Consider the following 27,988-nt stretch of genomic DNA (forward strand, 5'->3'; position numbering starts at 1 on the left):
CCTGCAGTTTTGACACCAAAGTGAAGGAAATATTTGCTATACTACATGGGAATGGTCCAAGCATTCTACACAGTTGCTTTGTGACCTCTGGAACATGAGCCCCAGAGTTCCCTGGTGCTTCTTGACATCCTGAGTCTCCCACATGGGGGTTATAGACTCAAGTGCACCTGCTGCCTCCTAAGAGGCACATTAGCAGGAAGCTAGAATCTGGAGTAGAGCTGGGCCTCAAATTCCAGTAGGGGATGTGATATTAAGCGATGTCTTAACTACAATGCCAAACATCTGTCCTATTATAGAATTTATAAGAAAGGGCCCAGTGCGGTATATTAGTGACTAAAGTCCTCGCCTTGAAAATGCCAGTATCCTATATGGGCACTGGTTCTAATTCTGGGGACCCCACTTCCCATCCAGCTCCCTGCTTGTGGCATGGGAAAGCAGTCAAGGATGGTCCAAAGCCTTGGGACCCTGCACCCATGTGAAAGACCTGGAATAGGCTTCAGACTCCTGACTTCAGATTGGGGTAGCTCCTGCCATTGCGACCACTTGGGGAGTGAATCAACGAATGGAAGATCTTTCTCTTTGTCTCCCCTCTCTGTATATCTGACTTTCCAATAAAAAAAAATATGTAAAATAACCCCCTAAGGGATTTTATAAATTAGAAAGATCAGTTCCATGCCTTTTAAATGTTATGTTTAATTCAATAAGAGCTCCCGGAAGAGACAGGTGTGGTGGTGTTTTAGTGAAAATGTGGGAAATTTTTTTTTGGAGAGAGGAATTCTTTCTTTAGAGGTCATCTAAGCATCAATGCTCTTCAGAGTGTATACTGGGTTGTGCTTCTGCTCCTGTAGGTTCGTAACATGGTAATGTCTAACCATGATCCTATCAGATACATTGATCATATTGAAAATGACACTAACAGCTCATAGATCCCCAACCCAGAGCTTCCTCCAGTTTTTATGTCCTATTTGTGTGTTCTTGTGTATGTCGCACAGGTTTGTCACATGAACTATGTGAAAGACACAGTGGATACCTCTGCTTCCATTCAGTTCCTGTCCATCACTTCTTATCTCAGTAGGTGGCACTAGTAGCTCACCTGTTTACAAAATCAAATGTCTGAGTGATATTCACAACTCATTGTTTTAAGGGACACACTATATCCTGCCAACTCACCTGACAAATTCATGGTGTCCTATCATGTTTCAAGCATTGTTCAAGATATTATGGATATACGGATATACCAGCTAATAAAATAGAGAAACATAGACTAAAAAAATCTACTATTCTCTGTGGAATTTAAATGAAGCATTGATCCTGTCTTAAATTTCTCACAAATCTGTTCTATTTTCTATATTTCACCATCATTACCCTACTTCTAAACATTCATTCTTAATTCCTTTATCTATTCTGTAATTCGGTGTCTACACAGTAGCCCAAATGAACTCTTAAAAATCCAAGGCTGATCAGATCCGGCGCGATAGCACAGTGGTTAAAGTCCTCGCCTTGCACATCTGGGATCCCATATAGGCACTGGTTCTAATCCTGGCAGCTAAGCTTCCCATCCAGCTCCCTGCTTGTGGCCTGGGAACGCAGTTGAGGACGGCCCAAATCTATGGGACCCTGCATCTGTATGGGAGACCTGGAAAAGGCTCCTGGCTCCTGGCGTTGGATTGGCTCAGCTCCAGTCATTACAGCCGCTGGGGAGTGAACCATTGGAAGGAACATCTTCCTCTCTGTCTTTCCTCCTCTCTGTATATCCACCTTTCCAATAAAAATAAATAAATCTTTAAAAAAAAACCCAAAGCTGATCAAAGCGCTCCTCAGCCTACATTTTTTTTTCCAACAGTTTCTAATGTCCAGGTTAACTACCTCGTCTCTTTTACTCAATGCTTTTCACCTGACTTTTCTTCTTTTATGATTTGTTGTAACACTTCCCACCTTTAATCTACCCATTTGTATTGTACTGAACTTCTTCCTACAAGAAGACCTTTTCCATACCCAGTCATTTGTCATGGTTGTTGTTCCTTCTACTGGAAATAAGCTTCCCTACTTTCTCCTACTCATTTATCAGGTTACTGCTTAAATGTCATTTCTCATGGTAGCCTTTCTGAATCCCGCAGGGTGGTAGAGGGCCCCTGTGTGGAGCTCCTACATCAGTGCCCCTCTCCAAATCTCCTCTGCCCTTGTCCCAGATGATCTTTGTGGTTTGTTTGTTTGTCTGGGATCCAGATAGGATCAAATGCTGTATCACAGGACACTTGTTTGCTTTGTTCCCAGCTACATTTTAGGTCATAGCACAGCGAGGAGCTTGGAGCAGACATTCCATTATTTGTTCTGTGAGTGAATGGACAGATGTAAATAAGTGAAAGAAGATTGGTGGAGATGACCATCTGAACACTAGCATGTGGGCAGAAAACTTCATAGACACATAAATGATTTGGCGAGACAAAATATTTCCCCTTCCTTCCTCCAACATAATTATAGAAATTTTGGAAAGGAATCATTTAACTGTATATTTTCATCTTACATAAGGATTTAAAGAATGGATTTATTTTTTTGAATAAGAGGGAATTTTCCTTAACTTTGAATTTGCCTCTCAGAAGTATTTTGGTTTAACTTCCTGATCCCCAAATATTGGTACCTTCAAAAGAATACAGTGGAACACAGTGGATGTTATGAAGTGAATTGTGTGTATGTCCTCTATTCCCTTGATACTTTCATCTGTTAATGTTCTTATCCCCATAATGTGACTGTGTTGGAGGTGGGATCTTCAGAGAGACAAATAATGTTAAAGAAAGTCAGACAGGTGAACCCTATGCCAGTAGGATCGGTGTTCTTAAGAGAAGAGGCTCAGACACCAGGGCCATGTGGAAGCAAAAGAAAACAGACAGGCAAGGACACAGTGAGATGTTTTTTGCAAGCCAAGGAGAGAGTGGTATCAAGAGAAACAAAACTTTGACCTTGTACTTCCAGCCTAAGAGCAATGAGAAAACAAGTTTCTGTTGTTTACAACCACCTAGTCTGTGGTATTTTGTTATGAGAGTCTTAGCATACCAGTAGAGTGACCCTTCATGAACTGGAATTCTCCAAGTTAACTAAATTATGGGAACTTCAACACATTCTTGCCATGAGTTATTTCATCTGAAAAAGTATTTGCAATGTTATTTCTAAGGAAGTAGAGTATATTTCTGGAGAGATAAAAACACTGAGTGAATATAGAGCCTTCCCTAGAGACAACTGATAGATTTGGTTGTTTATTCTGGTCAGTGTTAGAATGTGGCCCCAACAAACCTAGGTGTGCACAATGTTTTTCAGTGTTGCACTTTGCTGTGTCCCTTGGGTTTAACATCTGGGAATGACTTTTGACTCATTTTGGTGGGGAGGGGAAGGAGACTCCACTACCTACACACTCATGTAATCCATGACAAATCTTGTTGATTTGTATTGCAAAATGCCTTTCACACAGCCATCCTGTTCTTTGTATTTGCACAGTCATCAGAAAAATCAAGACTTTTGTAAACTTGTCAGACTGTCTTACTTAGTCATCTTCTTCCATTCTTCCCTTTCCATTCTGTAGTTACAGAGAAGTTTATATTCACAAGGCCCTGCCGTATTTAAGCCCTGCTAGGATCTTTGAGATCTCTTCATAGTTTAGACATTAAAATACAAATTCTTGGGGCTGGCTTTATGGTGTAGTGATTCAAGCTGCATCCTGTAATGCCAGCATCACATATGAGCACAAAATTGAGTCCCAGCTGCTTCACTCCCAATTCAGCTCCCTGCCAATGTGTCTGGAAAAGCAATAGAAGATGGCACAGTACTGGGGCTCCATGTGGGAGACCTGGATGGAATGTCAAGCTGTCCTTGGCCTGGGCCAGTCCTAGCCATTGAGCCCAACAGAGGAGTGAACCAGTACATGGAAGATCTCTCTCTCTAATCCATCTTTCTCTCTCTCTGTCACTCTGCCTTTCAAACAAATGAAGTAAGTATTTGGGGAAAAAATATACATTTTTTTTCATTTGGAATTAAACCACCCCCACCTTTTTTTTTCTTGCTGATCTCAGTCCACATCATGACATCTGAATGCCAGCTGATCACATTTCTCGTTGTCTTATGGATCCCTGATGCTCAGTTCCAACTTTGTGTAACATCCCTTCAAGTTCCCCCTTCTTTTTTGTTATAATCTTGCCCACCTTTCCTGCTCTTCCTGTCATACTAAACCCTGCTTTATCTGTTGAGACCTAATCTGCTCCCAGAAGCTTTCCTGCTCATTGTATGACTTACATGCTTTGTATTGCTGATCTTCGTGCTTCCCCATTTGGTATGTGAATGCGGCAAGCATGTGCTTGTAGCACTTCTAAGTTAGGGCTCCTTCTCTCCATCACTAGTCCTCAAGGCACAATGATTTTTGATGGTCCTAGGTGTTTATGTATTGGATCACTATATACTTTCAAAAATCATAAATTTAGTTTAAATAGAGGCCAATCGGTATAAAAATTTAAATTCTCATCCTTCTTATTCGAAGTTTATAGCCACCATAATGCAAATTTCTGTGTGATTCCGATGTTTGTTAAATTAAACACAAGTTAGATCTGATGACATTAGAAGTCGTGTCATCAGATGTAGTCTTTCAGAGCTGTACACAATGTGCCATCTTGTACCAACAATGTTTTCTGCCTCAAAACTTTCATAAAGCAATTTCTAAATTTCTGACACATATTGGCCAACCATGATCAATAACATGTAATTAGCATAGAATCCTGTTTTGCATTCTGGGAAAATAGAAACTTCTTTTCCTAGAGTTAAACTCATTTGAGCATAAAACCTTGACATTATTCAGCAGAACCATCCTAAATAACAGAGAAGATAGGTCTGGTGTGGAACTTTGGTGACCTAAGACCGGCAGTCACAGGCCCTAGTGGATTCAAATCATAGTTCACATTAGAATCAGCCTCAGGGCACCTCCTTTGGGAAAAGGACAGAGGCACCAGGATTTAAGCTCTCCATACAATTCTAACGAAAACTACTCCTGTAGCCCACACATGTAGAATGGTTAATTAGCAATGGCTTGATCTTCTGTAACTGGTGGGACATCTAATGTTATTGTGGCGGGCAATGTCACGCTTTCCATATTTTTGCCCTACGAAAGGTCCATTTTCAACTCAGATAATATTTATTCATTCACAAGGAAGATTATTCTTGCCTTCAATATGTAATGGATTTGTTGGTCCATATGATTAAGAAAAGTCACATTTCTGGTAGATATTTTATAAAACATTTTCAAGAAAGCAATAATTTATTCCTATTCCTGAGTAAGACTTAACGAGCTGAGTTACTGCCTGACTAGAACTTGACACTTTCCTGTAAATAGGAATGAAGGAGTTTATCTTCATTGATTTCTCTGCATCTCTAGACTTCCCTCTGTTATTTCCATGTGCTTTCCAATCATTGTTCTTATTATGGTGTTAGAGTTTGCACTGATTTTGTCTGACACCATTCCTATTCTTCTCTTACGCCCCTGCTATACTGGAAGCATAGCCTCACTCATCCTTGTCTCTAGCAGAGATTCCAACAAGTGAGAGGGAGAAGAAAGGGGAGAAGTGAAGAGAGTTTTAAACTACTTCACATCTTGGAAAAGTATTTGACACCTATCAGAATATCAACCCATGAAAGTTCTGATTGATGAAGAAATCAGGCAATAACCAAGAAAATGCTTGACACATTTGCAAACAGAATGCAGTTTCATCACATGTCTGGGTCTACGTGCTTTGAGACATGGCTCCTTGGTTATCTTTGTCACAGTGAGGCACCAATTCAAAGTATCACAAAATCATGATGAAATATAGGGAAGATGTTTAACACATATTTATTCAATAAATGCTGAGTGGAATGAATTGCTCTATGAACGCAAGCATGAAATCTCCACAAGGCAGATTTAAGACAAATTAAAAATAAAAAAACCTGGACCTGTCTAGAATAGAAAATAATTATCCAGTCATGATAAGAGTATGATAAACATACAACTCAACAACATTTTAATAACAGTTCATATTCACAATCTTTTCTCATTTTTTTAGTGGCATTAGCAATATAAGATGGATGTAAGCCAAAAATTTGTGAAAACCAAGTTAAAATTGTAAGGTTATAAAATTTCTGGTGTTCTTTGTTTAAATCCTTTGAAGTCTAACTTGATTTATCTTTTTTAAACCCTAGGCTATTTTTCATGGTTACTACATCAAAAGAAAGTAGACTTAACTTCTCAGAGGATGACAGAACCTATGATTGGTGCCTGCATCATGCTTTGAAACCCCTGACCTGATGGTTCAGCTCTCAGTTTCACTGCTCCCTGCTCTTCATGCCCATGACACATCGGTGATCCTTGGCATAGCAAGCAAGACGGCTTACGGTGCAGCAAACTTGCTAATCCTGTTCCACCAAGTTTCTCAATAGCTGCTTTCCCTCTGGTGCCAGTTTAAAAAGGGGATGACACAGAATTGACCAACTATCTACACTGGTATTTATTTTTCCAGTGAGGCAAACTGTGTGCTCTGATGGCTCACCTGGTGTTATGTGAAAACTTTTATACTCCCAAGGACATAACAAACGAGCTCTTCAGCTTGCTTGTCAAGGCCTTCCTTCAATGGATTCTGTCTTTGTTTAATCTTCTGTATTTAGTCAAGATTCTCTAGACAGATCCAATCTGAGTGTGTGTGAGTGTGTGTGTGTGTGTCAAGGACAGAGAGAAAGAGACAGAGAAATAGTTCACTTACATGTGCAGGTGGAAGTCCACAATCTGCAGGGTTAGTTCAGAGGTGGAGTAGCCAGAACTTAAGTACCTATGCTGTTTGTATTGGTGAAAGAATGAGTTGTGGAAGACTAAATGATATATACAGTATTGGATGGTTTAAGCTTGGAGTGAATCATGACGGTGTCTTATTTTAAATGTTGGCTTTGTAGATTTAACCGCCCTATATTCTAGGACAGAGATCAGATAGTAAATGTTAATTGCAGGATATATTGCAACTGTTTACACTATGATATTTCTGCCAGTACCTGTTGAGCAAAAAGGAAGAGCAGTTATGTGTAATATTTCTTATTAAAATGAAATGAATGCATGGTAATTAAAAAAAGTTGGAATGTGATGAAATGAACTCATTTGGTCCAAAACTTACATGTAATAACGTGACTTTTACTGACTTCTACAGGCCTTAAATATTTTTGTATGAATCCAGAACTTGACAGTGAAGGAAAGAGAGCAAACTCTCCCTTTGTTAGTCTATAATTGGTTCTGAACCTCACATTTGTCCACAGTGTGCCTCGGTTCACATACATATGTGCTTTGATGACATACTCTTAACATTTCCAATGCTGCATTAAACCTCGTTCATGCATCAGTGCCCTGGTAACTGGTGAAGGGCTGTGTCTGTTTCACAGTCGATAATTATTCAACTTCTGCATTTCATCTCTCCAGCTATCAAGCCTGAGAAATTGTGATTTCTCTCTCCCAACCCCATTTCCTTCAGATATGACCCAGAAAATAAGCATAAAAGGAGCAAGCGAGTTTTTTCAAAGAATGCTTGTCATCCTGTTTGAACAAGTAAGAATAGCCTCAGGAAAACTGGTGCACTCCAAGCACCTCACCTCAAAGGAAACCTGGGTGTTCTCTGACCAGGACAGAGCAGGTGCAGACAGGCAGCTACCTTGGTTGAAATGACTGAGTCAACAGCAGCAAGACGTAGAAATACAAAGAACAGATAGGTACAGTTTACAAGTTTACATTTTCTCCAAGAAATCTGCTTGAATGAAAGTCATATAGGAAAATCTATATACATTAAGCTTTCAATGTTAGCCTTATTGTGGTATATATTTGAATACATTAAAGGCAACTAAGGACTGTTCCTGTAAGTAAACCTTTTTCTGGATTATTGTAGCAATTCACTTAGTTATTACTTTACAGAAATTATTCTAGTTCCCTGGAAGATATGTTTTTCACATCTATCCCCAGTGTACACCTGCTCCCGACAGAATCTTTTCATTTTGACCACCTCAAATGCAATTTTCAAACTGAACTGATTACAGTTGTAAGATTACTTCTCCCAAACCGTTTGGCTTTAGATTCACATATCTCTGAAACAAACATGAGGCCTCCACCATACAATATGAGGGCAACACCTTGTAATCAAATGCAACATTTTCTCTGCAAAATGTGGGACTATTGACTCTGAACAGGACAAGTAAAGAGTACAAATGAGCTTTTTCATAGTTCAGACTAGGCTTGCCAGCAAGTGTGCTGCCTCAGGCTTACCTTTAGAATATTAGCTTCTTGGAAAAAAAAAGAAAAAAAAAGAAAAGAATATTGGGTTCTTGGGCATGGGCCAGCGGCCCACTGGCTAAATCCTTGCATTGCATGCACTGGGATCCCATACTGGCACTGGTTTGTGTCCTGGCTGCTCCACTTTCCATCCAGCTCTCTGCTGTGACCTGGTAAAGCAGTGGAAGACAGCCCAAAGCCTTGGGACCCTGCACCTGCCCAGGAGACCCGGGAGGATCTCCTGGCTTCCAATTGGCTCAGCTCTGGCTGTTTTGACCACTCAGGGAGTGAGCCAGTGGACAGATCTTTCTGCCTCTCTTTCTTTCTGTAAATCTGCCTTTCCAATGAAAGCAAGAGACAGCAAGAGAGGGAGAGAGAGGGAGAGGGGAAGAAAGAGGGAGAGAGAGAGAGTAGTTCTTGGGGCTATTTTAGATTTGAAATGGTGGGAACAGTGTTGTGATACTGATCTCTTTACTCTGTATCTCAGGGTCTCTATATCTGTTGTACCATTCCTTGCCTATTCTCCTAAGCTGACAAGCTGAAAAGTTGCCTTTGCGTCTTTCCTGTCCTGGAGGCCCTTTATATGTCCAATACAAGCTTGGTACATTTCCAAAGCTAATACTATCCTTGACTTCTTTCCTCCTTGACAGCGCCGCATCTATCTGGTCTTCCAAACAATAAGAAGGAGTTAGTCCTCTAATATGCCAAGAGGGTTCTAGACAGAAGGACTCCCAAATATAAAGGCTTTTATGCTCAGAACATCATGAGTCTGGTGGGAGAGCAGTACATAGTTATAGAAGAATTTTAAATAATGCAAACAGGAAAGATTGCAAGACCTCCAAGGTTACTTCTGAAAGGTTTTGATTTTACATTTTCTGAAATATTGCTTGAATGGTTCTGAAGATCTAAACAGGACATTATTGAAAATTTATTTTAAAATTATTCATTTGAAAGATGGAAAGAGAGACAAATACACAGATTTCCCATCCAGTGGTTCACTCCCCAACTGGGTCCAACAGCTGTGGCTCCGTCAGGCTGAAGTCAGGAGCCAGGAATTTAATCTGGGTCTCCTGCATCATTGGCAAGGACTCAGGTACTTGAGCCATCCGTCACCTGCTGCTTCTCAGGGTGAACCTTAGCAGGAAGCTGGAAGAGATGGCAGAAGTTGAGAGTAGATCCCATGCACTCCAATATGCAACATTACCCCTAGCTGCTGAGCAAAATGCCAATTCCCTATTTTAAAAATTGTAACACAGTAGTTAGTGTTATAATTAGTTATGCTAGTTCAATGCAAGAACAAAACTGTGATGCTGCATTCACTGCATTGCTTTTGCAAGTTTAAAAATCAGTTGTTGAGAACAACATTTTCAGATTTTAAAAAATATCCTGTAAACTTTTAAAACATGAATTGAAACCTTAGGAAAGAGAAGACAGGTTTCTACAGTCATTAGAAACAGAGAGTTCCTAACATTCAAAGAGTCAAGAAAAATAATGAAGCTGCCCTCTCACACTGTGACAGGTGAGTGTCACATGCATTTGCAGAAAAACACATTACATAAAACCATCTTCTTTTAATTTCAAAACTGTCAAGCCTCTTTTCGCCTTCATCAATTTTTAATTTATTTGACCACAGAGAAAGCGTTTCACAGGACTGGTTCTTAATGAATTGCTTTGGGAAAATGCTACATTGCATTAATTTGTGCTGATTGGTCTTGCAGACTCTAGCTTCTATTCTAATCAGTGTTCACCTAGTAATTTTTCTGAAACAGAAAACAAATCATCCGTCTCTGTGCACACACCCACGTACACACACACACACACAAACACACACACATAGACACACCTGCACACACTTGGTTCTCCAGGGATTCTCTTAAATGTTCCAGATCTAGAGTGGAAGGGCACACGACACTCCTGACTTTCCCATCCTTTCCCAGCCTCTGCCACAACCTCTTGTTCACATGTATGCCTGAAACCTTGCCCTTTAGCGTTACCCAACCTTGACCTGTCCTAAATTCTCCTAAAGCACTTCTCAGCCAGTGATCATGAAAATGCCTTTAGGGGCTAATGCCTTTCCTTGCTCATTTTTAAAAAAAGATTTATTTTATTTTTATTAGAAAGTCAGATATACAGAGAAAAGGAGAGACAGAGAGCAAGATGATTTGTCTGATGATTTGCTTCCCAAGTGGCCGCAATGGCCAGAACTGTGCAAATCTGAAGCCAGGAGCCTGGAGCCTCTTCTGGATTTTCCATATGAGTGCAGGGTCCCACGGCTTTGGGCCGTCCTCAATTGCTTTCCCAGACCACAAGCAAGGAGTAAATCAGGAAGTGAGGCTGCCAGGGTTAGAACTGGTGCCCATAGAGATTCTGGCACATGCAAGGCAAGGACTTCAGCTGTTAGGCTACTGCGGCGGCCTGGCCTTGCTCGTTTTTAAAACTGGAGGATACTATTAAACTCTTCTTTGAGACCACAGAATATTACTAGTACTTCTCAAATGAGCTTCCATCATACTGTGGACATTTTTCTATTTTAGTGCTTAGACTGTGCTTTGCAATGACCTGGGTCACCTGCTTTCCTCTCCCACTGGAAGCTGGGAGAGCTGGGATTGCCTCTTGTTCATCTTTGTATTTCTGTGGAGAAGAGATTGCCAAGCTCCTTTGGAAAAGGTGGGCTGTATATAGTTAACCAGGACTCGTCCTTTGTTTAAGTAGCAGGACTTCTCATTGCTGATCACACAGAGCAGCTCTGTCTGCGCTCTATAGTTCTTACTGCTCTCTGGTGACTCTCCCACGGTGGGTTCAGTGCTTTCCTCCAGCATTTTCATCCACATGCTGACTGGTGGAACTCAAGAAAAGGATGTTACTTGAAAACAAAAAAATTTTTTTTGCATATGTAGTTAAGGGATCATGAGGTGAAGTCACCTTACGTTATGTAGACAAGCCCTAATTCCAATGATGACAGAAGATAAAGACACAGACAGGAAAGAAGTGACATGAGGCGGGCAGAGGTTGCAGTGCATCTGCTAGGTCAACAGTTTCTGGATCCAGGGGAAGCTGAAGCTCCCCTCACGCCTTCTGAGATTCCCCTACTGACATTCCGCTTTCTGATTTTTGGCCTCCAGAACTTACAGAGAATGCATCACTGTTTTAAACCAGCCAGGTGTGGCATTTATCATGAGTCTGTTAGATAATAATTAAAGAAGACCATTGTTTTGGACTAAGCTCTTGCACTAAGCCCCAGTAGACACGAAAGAAATTAAAGTGACTCACTGATACTAAAAGCCCAACGGAAACCCACTGATGGCAAGACATAACAGTACACTTTCCCAATCAAGCCAGTTCCAATTGATAGGAAAAGATGTTCTTTTACATCCTTACAAAGGTCTTACAAAAAGTGACCTGGACTAGCAGAGGTTAGCCAATCAAGTCTTTTTCTATTGTTCTGTCTCCGTGGCCCCACCTTACAAGAAAAGCAGCTTCAAAATGGCTGTTTTGCTTTTTGTTCCTTTTTTCTGCATTCTTCAGCATTTCTGTACTTAAAACCAATCGCTCTGCTTGATCCATCTGAACATTTACTCTATTTCGCCAAGTGAAATGTTGTCTGAATCTAGAATCAGCGATAATGGCAACAACAATCCTCAAGTTAGGTGGTTGTTATTTTGTTTTCCAGCAAGTCCTAGAAACTGAACTTTCTCCCTTTCTTGGTCACCGTGTTAATTTTCATTCTGATGCTCTGCTTGCCCTGTTCTGTCCCTGCTCCCCTGCTCCCACTGCGACATGAGATGGCCTCATTCACTCCAGGCCACTGCATTTTTTCTCATTCAGATTTTAAAAATTTATTTCTTAAAGGATTTACTTATTTTTTTATTGGAAAGCAGATAAACAGAAAGGAGAGACAGAAAGAAAGTCCATTGATTCATTCCCCAACTGGCCACAATGGTCAGAGCTGAGGTGATCTGAAGCCAGAAGTCAGGTCTCCTACACAGGTTCAGGGTTCCAAGGCTTTGGGCCATCCTTGACTGCTGTCACAGGACACAAGCAGGAAGCTGGATGGGAAGTGGAGCAGCCAGAACACAAATTTTGGCACATCCCGGTGTGTGTAAGGCGAGGATTTAGCCACTAGGCTGTCACGCTGATCCCCTCATCCAGTTTTAATGACTGAGTATCATTTATTTACCAACTTCCTACTAGGTGCTGTAAATGGACTATTCAGCCTGTTTCATGTTCATGTTTTTCTTTATAAAGCTACTTTTTCTGTGCCCTCTTTCCTGCTGGATGCCATCAGTGGCAAGATACTTTACAATAATCTCTGATCTGAACTCCTACCACACCATCAGCTTAAAAAAAATCCTTGTTAAATCTACTTTATTATTTAAGAAATAACTTATTCCTCTGATGACATAACAATTTGAGATAAATTGAGAACTACTAGAAAGTAGGAAGAAATAATTACCTATAGTCCAATATCTAGGGTAATCTCCTTAAGTTAACCATATTCCAGTTGTTTCATTATGCAGAACCATCCTGGTGAGAGGGCATAGGGAGGAGTTCATGAGATTCCATGCCTGTTGGAGTCATGAAAGGACTCTAGATGGGAGAAGATCCTCCTATCAGGTTACAAGGGCAGATAGGTAGTGGATAACCAATATCACCCCTCTCAACATGCTGAGTGGGCTGCAGTTGCAGGAAGTTGAAAACATGCACTTAGGCCAAAACGTCACACCTCACAAACCTGTCCACCTGTAATCTTTATATATTTACATATAAATAACACATATTAATACATCAATTTATATATGATATAAAATAGTAACACATACTATTATAATCAATATATTGGTGTGCATTACTATATTAATAATAGATTATATAATTAGTATAATATAATAACATATTATTATAATTGATATTTTACTATATAACATATCATATTGTATATAGGTATATTAACATACATATTAATCTCAAAAACCTGATCTTGTTGTTGACGAACCAATAAGAGAATTTTCCCACATTTGAAGCAGGACAGACTGGAAAGTAGTATCTTTCGCAGCATCGGTGACTAAAACACTTGCAAAACCTCAGGAGACAGAAGAGCTGGGAAAGGAGCAGAGTCTGTCTGGAGGCATCGACCTCTGGCTGCTGTGGAAGAAAAGCTTGCATGTAAAGCAGGCAACGTTGCTTTCACTGTCAATCACAGGAAGAAAATCCACCACTGTATCATAACATGTATGGGATTTCTGAGATCGTCATCAACTTGGGCTACTCAAGCATAACATTTTTACAGTTCTGAGTCCAAAAACTACAAAGAAATAGCCAGTAACTGAAGAGGCTCCATCAGAACACTGAATAGTTCCATCCTTGGCTCTGTGAGCACCTGTATGCTTTATGAAACGAATTAGCTCCAGGCTAGGCAGTACTAACATCAACTGTGAAATCTAAAGTGGATGAAGAAATTCCAGAGGCAATTGCATCTGATAGTTTTTTTCAGCAAGTTTGGGCAACGCAGAGTAGTTGTCATAAGCGAGTACGTCATCTCACGCTATGCTAATAACGATGGCTCCACTGAGAAGAATCAGAAGGAGGAAAAGCGGTTTAGTGCTTGGGCGTCTGTTCAAGCCAAAGGGGAGTTGATGAGCAAATACCATTTGGAAATTAATGACAGGGTTGTTGGTAACAGAGGAGGAATTATGTTCAGAGATACCTGAAATTAAACGATTCTGAAAAGCATGAAGTTCGACACATTCACCCATCCCTGGATATTTGATATTATATACAGACCAATCGTTAAGTTGAAAAGATGTGCAATAAAAGCGACTTTAAGGGAGTTCACTTACATAAAAATGGTGATTATCTTAGATAATAGGGGTCTGGGTAGATTTTTTTTCTTTATTCCTACTTTCTAGAACAATAAATTCTAGCTTACATATAAGGTATATTCAACAAGGATTTATGAAGATTATGGTGATGCTGGGCTTTGATCGGCCCTCCTTCTGTGAACCATTCACTAGCATGGGAAACACGGGAGAAGATGATAGGAGATTTCTAGAAAGCAGCACTTAAAATACTAATTAGCTGTAGGCAAGAAGACAAGTCTGTGGCAGGTAGCAGGGACCCAGGCAGAGAGGAGTCAAAGGCAAGATTTCAATCATTTGGGAAGAAACCGTCTTATCATTTATAACATTATAATAAATGTTGTGGTCAGCCTTAGCTGTTGTGGCCATCTGGAGAATAAATCAGCAGATGGAAGAGCACTTTCTTTCTCCCTTTTTCTGTCGCTCTGCCTTTCAAATAAAGAAAGAAATAAAAAAAAAAAAGGATTAGTCTGCAACTGAGCATGGATTCTCAAGTAGACTGGTGCTCTGTAACCAAAATTGGAGCACGTTCAAGGCCAGACAATGTTGAGCCATTGCTCAATCCCAGGCTTATTCTAAAGAGCAGGGTTTCTCAAATTTTACAGGATGTGTAAGCGATTCACCAAGGCATCTTTTGCGAAATGCACTCAGTAAGTGTGGGGTTGGTTGTGATCCTTTGCATTGCTAACAAGCTTCAAGGGAGTTGATATTGAACTGTGAACGGCAATTTTGTAATCTTATTATTTTATTTCCATTGATTTCTTAAAGTTTAAAAATTTTGCAATAATTTACCTTTTAAAATAAAGCTGCAAATACGGTACATAGACTTTCCATGCATCCTTCATCCCACTTATAGCATCTGAAACTAAAGTATATCTGTGTCAAAAGAACAATACTCCAATAATATTGGTTAAGCTATAAACTTCATGTACATTTCTTTAGTGTTATACCAATGTCTCCTTCTGTTCAAGGTCACAGCCACAATATCACATTGCATTTAGTTATTCCATCTCCTTAGCGATTTTCTGCTACCTGTGACAGTGTCTGAACTTTTTCTTATTACTCTTGACCTTGAAAATGTAAATATTTTATAGGATGTCCCTCAATTTGTCTTCATAGTGTGATATAAAAATTATTGAATTTATATGATGGATCTTTAGAAAGGGGACCACAGAAGTGAAGTGTCTTCGCTTCCTACCAGGGGTGAGCGACATTGGTGTTGACTTATGGTGCTAAACTTGATCATTCAGTTAAAGGAATATCTGACAGGTTTTTGAAGTTACTGCTCTTTCCTTTCCATAATCTTTCCTTTGGAAGTGAGTCTAAGCTTGGGTGTTGGGTCTCAATCTTGAACGTGTATCATAACTATCTGGAAGCTTTGTTAAAACACAGGTTACTGTGGAAGTTTTGACTCAGTAGGCCTGAGGTGGGTACCAAGAATCTGCATTTCTCACAGATTCTCAGGCCATGCAGATGCTGGCACATCCAAGGACTACATTTGGAGAGCCACCTGTCTAGAACATCTGTCTCTAGTTTTTGGTCTTAGACTTGAATGAGAACTGCCCAAAAGAAAACTACATATTCCCAAGGTCTATTTGTGCAGTTTCTGAGCAGGTAGCTCCAGGGTGGCTCACAGGGACTGGCATTTTTATAAATGCAGGTCATGCCTGGGAACCACTGTAGTTATGCTGCTCTTTGAGAATCTGATGGAAGTGTCATTGGCTACAAGCCTAGAGCCAGCAGTCAAGCAGCAGGTGTAGGAAGCCAGGGCGTGAGAACCTGGGAACCCAGCAGGGTCTGAATCAGAGGCCTGGAGCCTTCCGGTTCTGACCTCATAATCAATATTCATTTATCTCTGCAGGAAGCTGGCCTCTTATTTTCATTTGTCTGAGTCCCATGACTGCCTGGAAGCAGAATGCACCAGCAAGCCAGTACTCAACCCCGAGACTATGAGTGAGCTGACTTCAGAGACTCCGAAACAAAGAAGCACAAGCATAGTGTGGTTTGCCAGCATCATCCAACACTCCATTGTCTAAATCCTAAGCCCTTTAATAGTCACCTACAAGAAGCTGTAGGATTCCAAAGATTCCCTAAGAAAACTGATGAGAGGGAACAGCAGGAATGGAGTTACGGCAAGAAAACAAAAGGAAATGGTTTTCTTATATGAAATTCAGGAAAAAAATAATTTATATAACTTTATAGTATTTGGTACTGTCATTCAAGCTTTTATACTCTTACCATGGTTACTGTTGTTACTTCCCAAAGTTACCTTTTTCCTTGGTGAATATGATGGTCAACTCAACTTCAAGGGACTCATGGAAAAAAATAGAATTTAGACAATACACAATTGCATGTGCACTTTTTGAAGTCGGTTAGTATGAATCACTTGAAGTGATTAAAAAAATCCCAGTGAAGTAAAGGTAACTCCTAACAAGTTTAAATGCCATAGTTTTAAAGTGTTATTTTATTTATTGTAAGGTAGAGAGGCAAAGATGGGGAGAAAAGAGAGAGAAATATCTTCCACCCACTGGTTCACTTCTCCAATGTTTTTAATGCTCAGAGCTATGCCAGGCCTAAACCAGGAGCCTGGAACTCCATCAAGGTCTCCCACAAGGGTGACAGGGGCCCAAGCACTTGGCCCATCTTCTTCTGCTTTCCCAGGCACATTAGCAGGTAGGTGAATTGGAAGTAGAACAGCTAGGACTCAAACAGAATTCAGAAATGAATGCTAACATTAAAAATTGTCAACCTGCTGTGCCACAAGGCCAGCCTAGCCACAATGCTACTTTTATATACTAAAATAAACCCCATATTTTAAACATAAAGGAATCTAATAGTTTAAAAACTAAATTCTCCCTGTGTTACTTTCTGAGATTTTCCTCAACAAATTGCCACAAATTTGTTAGTTTTAAATAACAGAAATCAGGGTGACTTGCAACATAGTAAAGATGTCAGCGATCCACATCATTGTATCCAGGTTTAGAGTTGGCTGACTGCCAACTCTAAGTCTTGAGGACCAGGGCTTGAACACATCTTTTTGGGTGGCACAATTCAACCCACTACAGCTCCTAATCTGATTGAAAAATGTAGAACAAGTGTATGAAGAATGCTAAAATGGAGCAATGCTACGTTATTGCTTGCTTAACTGCCTATGTGCCTTATTCCAAACATTAGCTTCCAGGTTCCTGTCTTCTGCTCACCCCCGTTATTCACTGGGATGCTACAACCAACCCAGCAACATCTTGAGCCTCAAAAATGGCCAAATGGCCAGTCCTTTCCTATTGCCCTTAACAAGGACACACCAAGGATAGCCAAGGAGGGGTTTCTCTCCTGCGTTCCATTAACACTATTCCTGGAAAGCCCATCCATTACAAGAAGAGAGCCATGCAGATATTTAGGCCACTTTTTTGCTTGTTTCTTTGCCATAGTGCATGAGTTTTATAGGGTTCTTTCCCTATTTCTCAAGTAAGAATTTATTAAGTAGACCTTCTTTCCCCTGAAAGTGTGATTTTAATAAAATTGCACTAGAACTGCATGAGAAACTTGAAGACTTAACACCCCTAAGATGAGTGAAAAGTGGTAGAATTGCAGAACCCCCCAGGGCTGTTTCTGATCTAGAAGACCATTAGCAGCTTGTGACTGGACTCTGGAAGATAGAAACAGCAGGATAGTCTTTTTCACTTTGTTCTGCTTTTTCTCCCCCAATTAATTTTTAATTCTTGTGTCTTTCTGTCTTGCAGCCCTCAGAGCAAGTCTTAAAAGTTTCATCTACAGTTGACTGATAATTATTTCTCATGTGAATTTATTATATAGCAGAACTTTACTCCTGGTGCTACATTTTCTGTTAGAATATCCATGACATAATTATAAAAAATAGGAGAAAAGCTGTTACCTACTGCAGGCAATGAAAAAGCTGGTTGTAAATCATCGGACAACAATGTTGGCCATTTTTAGTTGGAAGAGGCAGAAAGCAGACATTTTAGGTGTGGTAGATCATGTGGTAAAGTGCTCAGCTGGAGTTAGTATATGGAAGTACTTTAAAAAGTTTGTGTCTATGGAATTAGAGACTAAATCTATTTTGGTGTAATTCTTTTTAATAATCCATGTGGCCTGAGAAAGCAGTTGAGGACGGCCCAAAGCCTTGGGACCCTGCACCCATGTGGGAGACCTGGAGGAACTTCCTAGTTCCTGACTTCGGTTAGTGCAGCACTGGCCATTGCTGTGACTTGGAGAGTGAATCGTTGGATGTAAATCTGTAAATCTGACTTTGCAATAAAAACAAATAAATCTTTTAAAAAATGAGAGCAAAGTCGAGGTTCATAAAACTTGTACACCCACCTTCTCATCCCCTTAACTCCTATCTCCTGCCCACCCCTGGCTAAGATGGTGAATCAAAAAATACTACAAGTGGGGGTGGTGAACGCGGAGATGGCAGAAATCAGCACTGTTCTGACACATCTGAAGAATTCAAGGACTGGAGATGTGGATAAGATCTGTGCTGTCTAGACATATGACATAATAATCAGACACAATGAGCAAGAAGTGACCTGCATATTGGAGTGGGAGGGCGCATGCCATCCAGAGTGTGAATTAAAGTTAGTCATATTTGGGGGACAATCCACTGTCAAAAATGTTTTAGGGGTTCCACTTAGTCAAGACGAAGCTTTCTGATAGCTCAAGTATAGTTTGTGCCCTAAGCATGTTAAGTGTTGGAAACTCAACCCTTAATATAACAGCATTGAGGAGGTAGGGACCAGTAGAAGGTAATTAGGTGATTGGAACAATGTTACTGGAAGACCCTCATGCTAGGCTTACCTGGTGGGTTAGTTCTTGAAGCAAGGGATGAGTTCCTTCCTGGGAGAGAATAAATTATAAATGAAGAAGTCTGTTCTTTCTCATCTCAGCTCTTCCTTGCTCCTGGGTGTGTCTCTTTTGCACATAGAAGGGTCCCTTCCCAGCCAGAGGGATCCTCACTCAACAACAGTGCCATACAGTAGGAGCCTTCCCACACCAGAATTGTGAGCCAACTCAACTTGTTTCACAATGTCAAGCCCCAGGTAAATACAAAAGGGACTAAGACAGTATGTCAGGACATCAACTTTCTGCATTTTATCTCATCTACTAAAATATGTGTAGGATATATGATGGCTGCAGAGTGTACTTGTAGAAACATGCTTCATCCCATCAGCTGGATAATATGAAAGACTCCCTGCTTTGGCAGGGCTTGAGCAGGAAGAAAATCTACAGGAAGTTAGGGTTATAGTACAGCAGCCCTGCTGCTTAGACTAAGTGCCTGACTGGCAAATTCTGTAATGTTGGAGGTGTTAGTTGTAAGACAAGGCACAATGTAGCATACATATAGGAAGCTTCAGTGGGAGTTGCAGAACATACAGCTCTGGAGTTCTGGAGCAAGGCTCTACCCTCCAAACAGGGACCTATAGGCCTTTTGAGAGAGAGTCTCTGGTGTGCCACTGGGGCCCAGCTGGCACAGAATTCTTGACTAAAGGGATACCAGGTAACAATGCATTCAGAACTGCCCATTATGAGCTGAGTTCCGTCAGACCCTGCAGAGTCACAGACCCAGACAGACCCAGAAACAGTCCATCCACCGTAAGATCGAAACTGCATCTTGGGTCAATCCTGAGCAAGGCCGGAAATCAAAAGGTAACCGTGGGAGGAAGTGGTCTAGATGCTGGTATTACCCAGTGCAGCTGTACCAGCACTCCTTCCTCAGATTATGCCTAGGACTCAATGACAACGCCAAATGACCAACTCAAAGGGCAGGGGCAGAGAGCCCGAGTGGGTTTGTGGGTCACTCAGTTCAGTGTGTGGGAACCAGCCAAAAATGGCCAATTTTATTATTATTATTATTACTATTACTATTATTATTACACTTGTGATACAGGTGAGTGTGAAATAATTGTACGGAAAACTCACCAAGGATAAAGTTCAGAGTGGTACAACTCTTGTCATTCTTTGTGGACAGAGTAGTGGCTTGAGAGAGGATCATATGGACAGTCATGGGTAGAGGTGAATAGTCTGATAGGCTGGCCAGCAGTTAAAAGGGAAAGATCTGAAAAGCTGTAGCCAAAGATATTCAGCACAGATCAGTGTAGAAGGGTATATGGGAGTGGACATCGCATGTAAAGATATTTTACACTCATATATTAGTGAAAATTAGAAATAATTCATTTGTCAAAGGGATACTGAACAAAGACAAAATAAATAGCTAGGCTGCAGTGGATGTTAACCAGTCTTTGGTCTGACACCTGAATAAGGGAGCGATAGCGACCAATCAGAGCTGTATGTGGGCTTTTTCTCCTCATACTGCTAATGATGGTCTTGCAAGTCTAGCCTGCCCACCAAGAGAGATTGATTAATACTGCTTTTAGAGGAAGAGATTTCTGATTAAATGATTTTCCTGAGCTGAAAATCAAGGTGCTTCCAACATACACCATAGCACATTTTCATGAAAAATTCTAGGATTGAGGACCTCCTGAACCTAATTTTAATACCTGCAGTGCCCTCCATGATGGATCATTTCTTGATTTCAGCTTTATGTCTATCAAACTGAGTGAGCATAAACTTGTAACTCATTCGTTTAAATGTAGAAAACATTACAAGGCTAAATTATTTAACTTGGGAAACCTATGATCAATTTAAAAATCCACAGTATTTTTGTCAACTATAATAAGGAATTTTAAACAGAATACCCAGATTTGTTTAGCCTCATATTAGCTATACATTACTAGTTGTTCCATAAAGGTTGATTGAATTATTATCAGAAAGACTGTATACATGAGTAAGTGCCTTTGGTTATATTGAAATTTGGAAGCTTAGCATTTTAATGGAAATTATAAAACTCTGTACATCTTTTTTGCTTCAGGTGAATTTTTAAAGTGCTAAGGAGTTTCAGTTTTCTAAGTAACTCTGTATCAACGTGTGCACATCGAGCACCAAGAATTAACAATGATGTCCTCAGTGGTTCTGGTACATATAAGGATATGTTTGTCCTTTATCTTAGCATCTGAAATTTCATCTTCCTAGTTGTTGTATTTGCTATTACATTCTTTTTCCCCATATTCTGATTTCTTACAAAATTCAGTGGACCTGAAAATATTATGGTCAAGGTTGAAAGGAAGAAAACATAAATTGAGGAAGCTTTATGAAGGAAATACTTGGTGTACTAGTGGCAATCATGACTCCAACATTTGGAGAAACTGAGCTAGCATGTGTAACAGTAATGAACTTGTGTGTGTGTGGTCTAAGTGTGCAACGTAATCTCCTTATTTTTATTTCTCTATTGCAATCTTATTCAGTATGCACACAGAAGAAAACATTTGTCCGGGACCCAACTAAACATTTTACTTCAAATGCCAAAGGAAAAAAAAAAAAACAAAAAAACTGTGAAGATTCTTGGGTTTCTGGTTCACATTTTTCAAATGTGAGAATGTGAGATCTTCAAGCAGCCAGGATATGGACTTTTTCTGAACAACCCTGGTTTAGGGACAGAGAATAGGAACCTAGGAGTCCAAAGGCATAAACATAACTACCCAGGACCACTCTTGGTGTATGTCTGACAAGATTTAGGGGAAAGAAATGACATCTAGTTTTGCTCCTAAATTGGTGCTATGAAGTTGTGAGTAGTTCTGCTAAAAACTGCCGTGTTTCCATCTTCCTCCCCACTTATCTACGTATAAAAGAACATTCCTTTTTCTCTCTTGACATTTCTCGTTGCACTACTTATCCAGAACTATATTTAAACAAATCCCAATATTGTTTCAGGGCACACCAACAGCACATGCATATGAAACTCCTTTTCTTTGGGAACAACTCATCTCAGACAAGATGGTGGACCAACTCCAAGGAACATGGAAATCTGTTTCTTGTGAAAATTTTCAAGAATACATGAAAGAACTGGGTGAGTCATAGTTACATAAATATCATAGTCAGTAGTTTAAAAAAGCTAGAAATAAAACACAACAAAAAGGGCTTTTACAAGCACAGCACTTGCTCTATGTGAACTAAGATTATATCTTGGATTCCTTAATTTTCCATACGGAAACAATATTGATTTAACATCACAATGAAGTTCAGTGGGTTCAAACTGATACATCCCTCAGGTAATTTGTTGTGAAGTTACATACATGAAACATGCAAATATCACTTCTAAAGTAGAAAATGACTTTAATGGATGATTTTAGAAATGACACAATCACTTCGATTATCTGTCCTGACATTTGTTCTACCCTTTAGCAGATCTTCAGACTCGATCATGTTTTCTAGATTTTGGTGGCCGCTGACATCTCTCGGCATGTGGCCACAGTACTTCATTCTCTGCTTGTACTTTCATGTTATCTTCATCTATAGTTCCTCTTAGAAAGAAATATGTGGCTTTGTTTAGTGTCCACTCTGATAATCCAGAATAATGTCCCTGTCTAAAGATCCTTCACTGTCAGCAAAGTGCTCTTTATAATACAGAGTAACATCCACGGGCCATAGAGGTTAGGGCAGGAGTAGTTGGGGAGATTGCCAGCCAGCTGCTTGAATCTTGCAGTCGTCAGATTTCATAATCTGATTTCCATGAGCTATATTAGCACATTTCTATAATGCATATTCTCTTCAAAGCTTAGGGAGGGTTTTTTTTTTTTTGCTTTTAAAAACGATTAGTTTTATTTATTTGAAGGAGAGAGAGAGACAGACAGACAGACAGATTGTCTCCCTATGGGCCTGCTCTGTAAATGACCGCAACTGTGTGGACCTGGCCATGCAAAATCCAGGAGCCTAGAACTCTACACGTCTCCCACATGACTAGTAGAAGCTGCTTTCCAAGGTGGCTTAGCAGGCAGATGGATCAGGAATGAAGCAGATGGAATTTGAACTGGGGATCCCATGCGGTGCTGGTATCATAGGCAACAGCTTAACTTACTTCTCCCCAAGCAGTATGTGCAAAGATCTATACCACAGAATTAGTTGCAATAATGAAGATAGAAACAAACTAATTGGTCATTAATGAAGGAAAGATACAATCCATTTTGGTATATACATACCATGGAATGTTGTGAAGATATAAAATACTTACATGTATGCATGACATGGAAGATCTTCAGGACATTCAGATAAGAGACAAAATCAAGTTGAATGATGATAGATTTATTTATACATTACAAATGTTATGTGCAATGGTGATGATTGCACAATATTTTGATATACCTACTGGTAGTGAATTATTCACTTACAATAGTTAAAAAACTAAGCTTACATCACATGTATTTTTACCACAGGAAAAATATTACTTAAAAGGAGCTGTCCTAGTGGCTTAGCAGTCTGTTCCTCTGCCTGTAGTGCTGGCAATCCCATATAGTTGCTAATTCTTGTCCTAGCCATTCCACTTCCAATCCAGCTCCCTGTTTGTGGCTTTGGAAAGTGGCAGAGGATGACTCAAGTCCTCATGTCCCTGCATGGAAACCCAGAAGAAGTTCCTGGCTCCTATCTTTGGATAAGCTCAGCTCTGGCCATTACAGACATTTGGAGAGTGAACAAGTAGATGGCAAATCTGTAAATCTGCCTTTCAAAAAAATAGATCTTTCAAAAATTACATAGAGAAAAGAAATCCTATAAATATATATGTGTAAGGATGTAAAGGAAGATATAAAGAGCTGGAAGAACTTGGACTAAAGCATTCTATTTGTATGTAAATGGGCATATTTTAAAAATGGGGACATGATTCTCATTAATCAGATTTTCAAAGGAATTGATGAATAAGTGACACAAACACGGGGCTGGCGAATCAGGATGATCACTAAAGCAACAAAACAAAACTAGAGGCTCATACAAAATAATTCATTAATATGCATTGTTGGAGTTATAGCTTTAACTGTTTGAATTCATGTAGCATTACACCTATTGAATTCACAAATCTCCTTGTTAGCAAAGAGCTACACAGATAAAGTTTTTGAAGCCAAGAACAGACTTTCTTTTATCTGATTTCCAGGAATTGGAAAAGCCAGTAGGAAACTGGGCTCTCTGGCAAAACCCACTGTGACAATCAGCACTGATGGGGATGTGATCACTATAAAAACCAAAAGCATCTTTAAAAACAATAAGATCTCCTTTAAACTGGGAGAAGAGTTTGAAGAAACTACCCCAGGTGGCCGTAAAACCAAGGTGAGCTCTCTAACATGCAAATAAGGAATCATCCCAAGTAAGCACACAATTATGTTTTCCACATGGCTAAAGCTTTTATTAGATGGAATTTCGCCTAAAAATTTAAATTTAGGGTTGAGTGTTTGGAGCAACAACTAAATGGTGCTTCATATTCCATACTTAGAGGTCTGGGTCTGAGCCCCAGAGCTGCTTCAATTCCAGCTACAAGGAGGTAGGACTGATGGCTCGGGTGTTCAAATTTCTGACATTGAAGTAGCAGATTTGAGTTTTACTCCAGGCTGCTGGCTTCAGCCTGGCTTGGTAACGGCAATTGTAGGCATTTGGGGAATGAACCATCAGGTGGAAAGTCTCTTTCTGCTTTTCAAATAAAACAAAACATTTACTAAAGGTTAAAAAGTAAAACTGAGGAGAGCAGTGTGATGGTGTGGCATGATTATCTTCCACTTGTGATGCCTGTGTCCCATATGGGCACTGGTTCGAGTACTGGCTGCTCTATTTGCAATCCAGCTTCCTGGTGGTGGCCTGGGAAAGCAGCGGAGGATGGCCCAAAGTCTTGGGCCTCTGTACCCACCTGAGAGATCTGGAGAAAGTCCCTCGCTTCTGGCATCAGAGTGGCCAGCTCTGGCTATGGCAGTCATTTGGAGAGGTGAACCAGGAGATGGAAGATTACTCATTCCATACCTTCCCCTCTCTCTGTAACTGATTTTCAAGTAAAATAAATTTCCATTCCCTGGAGCTCCCCTGTCTGGGGTGGGTGCTTAGCAGACCCCACTTGGGAATCCTTAGTCCCAGCCCTCTCTTTCCACTTTGCAGCAGTTTGTCACACATAAATCACAATTAATATAGTTTGCATTGGCTGCTATATACCAAATATGCCACTGTAACAGATGAATCACAGGTTCTCTGGTTTTAGATATCGGGGTTTACTTGTAATTCACAGTATAGGTGTAGAGTTGGAGTGGAATCGATGGGGATAAGTGGGGGTAGGGAATAGGGGATCTGCTCCTCTGAGTCTCTCAGCAGCCCAAGACAAAGGCTTTCCTATCACCCTGCAGCTGGTTTACCAGGAACAGAGGCACTGGGAACTGTAGTGTTGCCTTAGTCTGAAAGCAGCACACATAGGGTTCATTCGTAGCTCATCAGTGCACATCACTTACTTACAGTTTGCTTTTATTGGTATATTTTCTGTTCCCACATACCAGAATGTAAGCACTTCCCAAACAGAATTTCTTGTCTGTTTCACAGAACTCAGTCCTTGGTCCATCATCGTTGCTCAGTAGTCACTTGGTTGAATAACGGGACTTAACAGAGGATTGTAAGAGGATTGTAATAGGTCCTCCCATTGGGATATCACAGAGGGTGATATCCCAATGGGAGGACCTATTATACCATTTATCAGATGTCAATTAAATAAACATGAGCTCTTAGATTCCTATAGGCTAAAAAGTGGAAGAATTTTGACTGAAAACACTTTATAAACACGTATGTGCTAAACGTAAAATGAACAAGGACCAGAATACCTCGTTGGACAATACCGTTGGGAAATCGGAAGAGGAAATAAGACTTTTCTTTTTCAATAAACTCTTACAATGAGAATCTGAATTTACTTCACAAGTGCTTTTAAGCTTCCAACTTAAGAATCTTTGAACAAAACTATAACAAATTGTCTAAACATTAAAAGATAAAAAAGAAAGCTTCACCTACTCTTTAATATAATGTGTTATACCTTAGGTATGTAAGTAAGTTTTTTTTTTCCTACCAGAATCAGACAATGAGCCTCACTACTGACAAAGTTTTACCATAAATAGGATTGTAAAACACCCTTTTAAAATGACCTGAAAGGATCACAACCACTGAAAATAATCAGAACCCAATAAACTGTAGTGTAATGTTGACAGTCTGATCTGAATTTGCTTTTGTCTGTTTTTCAGAGTACAGTAACCTTGGATAATGATGCCATGATCCACATTCAGGACTGGGGAGACAAGGAGACCACCATTAGAAGAAAGTTGGTGGATGGGAGGATGGTGGTGGTGAGTGAGCGCTTTCTTGTTGTTTTTTCCTCTACTGTAACATCTGGTATAAGGCACCCAATTTGTTCAACGTCAGTGCAAATGAATGCAAATTTTCTGTTTCTCTGTTAAGAACTAAGGAAAAACATATAGCAGAGAGAAAGGCAAAATCTTAAACACTGAAAAATGTGAATGGATGGAGGAACTGAAAAGTTACAAAGTGCACAATTTGTGTATCTTACTGGTTGGACTCATTGGACAAAAGCAAGGCAAGACTATCTGTGCAACAAAGATTTGATCAGGGATTGGGGTGGCTTTTTCCTAAGGAAGTTTTTCATCATCTTTCACATTGTTACGGAGCAGAGGAAAGTCTGTCAGTGATTCTGCTCCCAAATCCCATCCCCCTAATGAAAGTGAGTTAAGCCAATAAGAGTTTTAAGGGAAAAATAGAAGATTTTTGTGGAGATAAAAATACCTATCCTCCTTTCTTAGAATAGGAATTTTTTCTTTTCTACAATGAAGAGCATATTTTATTCTTTATGAAGTCAAAAGAAAAGTCTCAGTATGCTTGCTTTAATGCTTTTTACGATGATACTGGTCAACAAACACACAAACTTTTCAATAAATAGCCAGTTAGTAAATGGCACATGAACAATAAATGGCATACTGGACCTGAAACTCAAGGATATTTATTTCCACCTCTGTCATTCACTTTGTAAGACTTTGGATAAATTATTTTTTCAAGATTTAAATTCCTTACCTTTAAGATGTAGACAACAAAAATTCAATGTCTTAATAAAATTTTTCATAAAAGGGAGGTGCTCATGGAAGGGTTTTCTGAGAAAATGTTATGCACTACATCAATGTAAGTCAATGTTGTTATTTAAAATATAGAGTATGAAATATAGAGTATTTGAATATATAGAGTAAGACAACAAAAATGCTTTGTGCTTTCTCACATAAATATTTATACATTTTATGTACATAATTTCATTAATGGTACTTCAAAAGTGTAAAGAAAATAGAATGAGAAAGAAATTTATTTTGGAGCAAACAATATTTTGTAATCCATACACAGTTTTCATAATAAGCATTTTCTATGAACTGACAAAGGACCTTTATATGCATAGATTTCACAAACATTTGCACCAAAATAAACTCATGTTGAAATTTATTGTCCATGAACATTGTGAAGGATCTTCTTCTTTTTTATGAAAAAAATCTTATCTATTTTTCATTCTGTATCTCTGTATTTGATTTGCCATGAATATGTATATTGCAAAATCAGCTAACAAATAGGTCTGATCCATAGATTCTATAGATCTCTTTCTAAGAGTTTCAAGAAATGGATATATGGATAATATTTAGTTTATATCATTCTAACTGATACTTTTATCAATAATACTCAACTGCTTGTGCTCCTTTTGTCTCCTAGGAAAGCGCTGTGAACAACGTCATTTGCACTCGGACGTATGAGAGAGTTTAAAAGCACTCTCGAGGTCTTAAGCGCTCCCATATTGTGATCCAAACTGCGCAGGCTGTCAAAATAAAAACTCTGATGTGAAACGTGACTGCTAATAGGGGAGAGCCTTTCTTTGCACAAGCATCAACAATTTTTGTTGCCCTGTGAAACAGGAAGGGATCAA

At 39.7% G+C, this 27,988-nt stretch overlaps 1 protein-coding gene across 2 annotated transcripts; it reads left to right on the top strand.

Annotated features, from left to right (window-relative positions):
• The first annotated feature begins 13,815 nt into the window (after positions 1-13,815).
• Positions 13,816-27,902, top strand: FABP12 (fatty acid binding protein 12). Of its 2 annotated transcripts, XM_040995439.1 has the most exons (6): positions 13,816-13,821; positions 19,764-19,827; positions 21,949-22,084; positions 24,158-24,330; positions 26,262-26,363; positions 27,778-27,902. In XM_040995439.1, exons 3-6 carry the CDS (start codon positions 22,012-22,014, stop codon positions 27,826-27,828), a joined length of 399 nt encoding a protein of 132 aa, XP_040851373.1. In that variant the 5' UTR covers positions 13,816-13,821; positions 19,764-19,827; positions 21,949-22,011; the 3' UTR covers positions 27,829-27,902. The 2 variants fall into 2 exon arrangements, with proteins under 2 accessions (XP_040851373.1, XP_040851365.1); XM_040995431.1 differs by lacking the exon at positions 13,816-13,821 and having other exon boundaries at positions 19,693-19,827.
• The last annotated feature ends 86 nt before the right edge of the window (positions 27,903-27,988 follow it).

Source organism: Ochotona curzoniae, unplaced genomic scaffold (genome assembly GCF_017591425.1).
Source record: "Ochotona curzoniae isolate NIBS_2020 unplaced genomic scaffold, NIBS_Ocur_1.0 contig_1071, whole genome shotgun sequence".
Lineage (NCBI taxonomy): Eukaryota > Metazoa > Chordata > Mammalia > Lagomorpha > Ochotonidae > Ochotona > Ochotona curzoniae.

Coding starts and splice junctions, on each gene's coding strand:
- FABP12 (XM_040995439.1), top strand. CDS start 22,012: ATGGTGGACCAACTCCAAGGAACATGGAAATCTGTTTCTTGTGAAAAT. Junction 22,085..24,157: donor AGAATACATGAAAGAACTGG/GTGAGTCATAGT, acceptor TCTGATTTCCAG/GAATTGGAAAAGCCAGTAGG. Junction 24,331..26,261: donor CAGGTGGCCGTAAAACCAAG/GTGAGCTCTCTA, acceptor TCTGTTTTTCAG/AGTACAGTAACCTTGGATAA.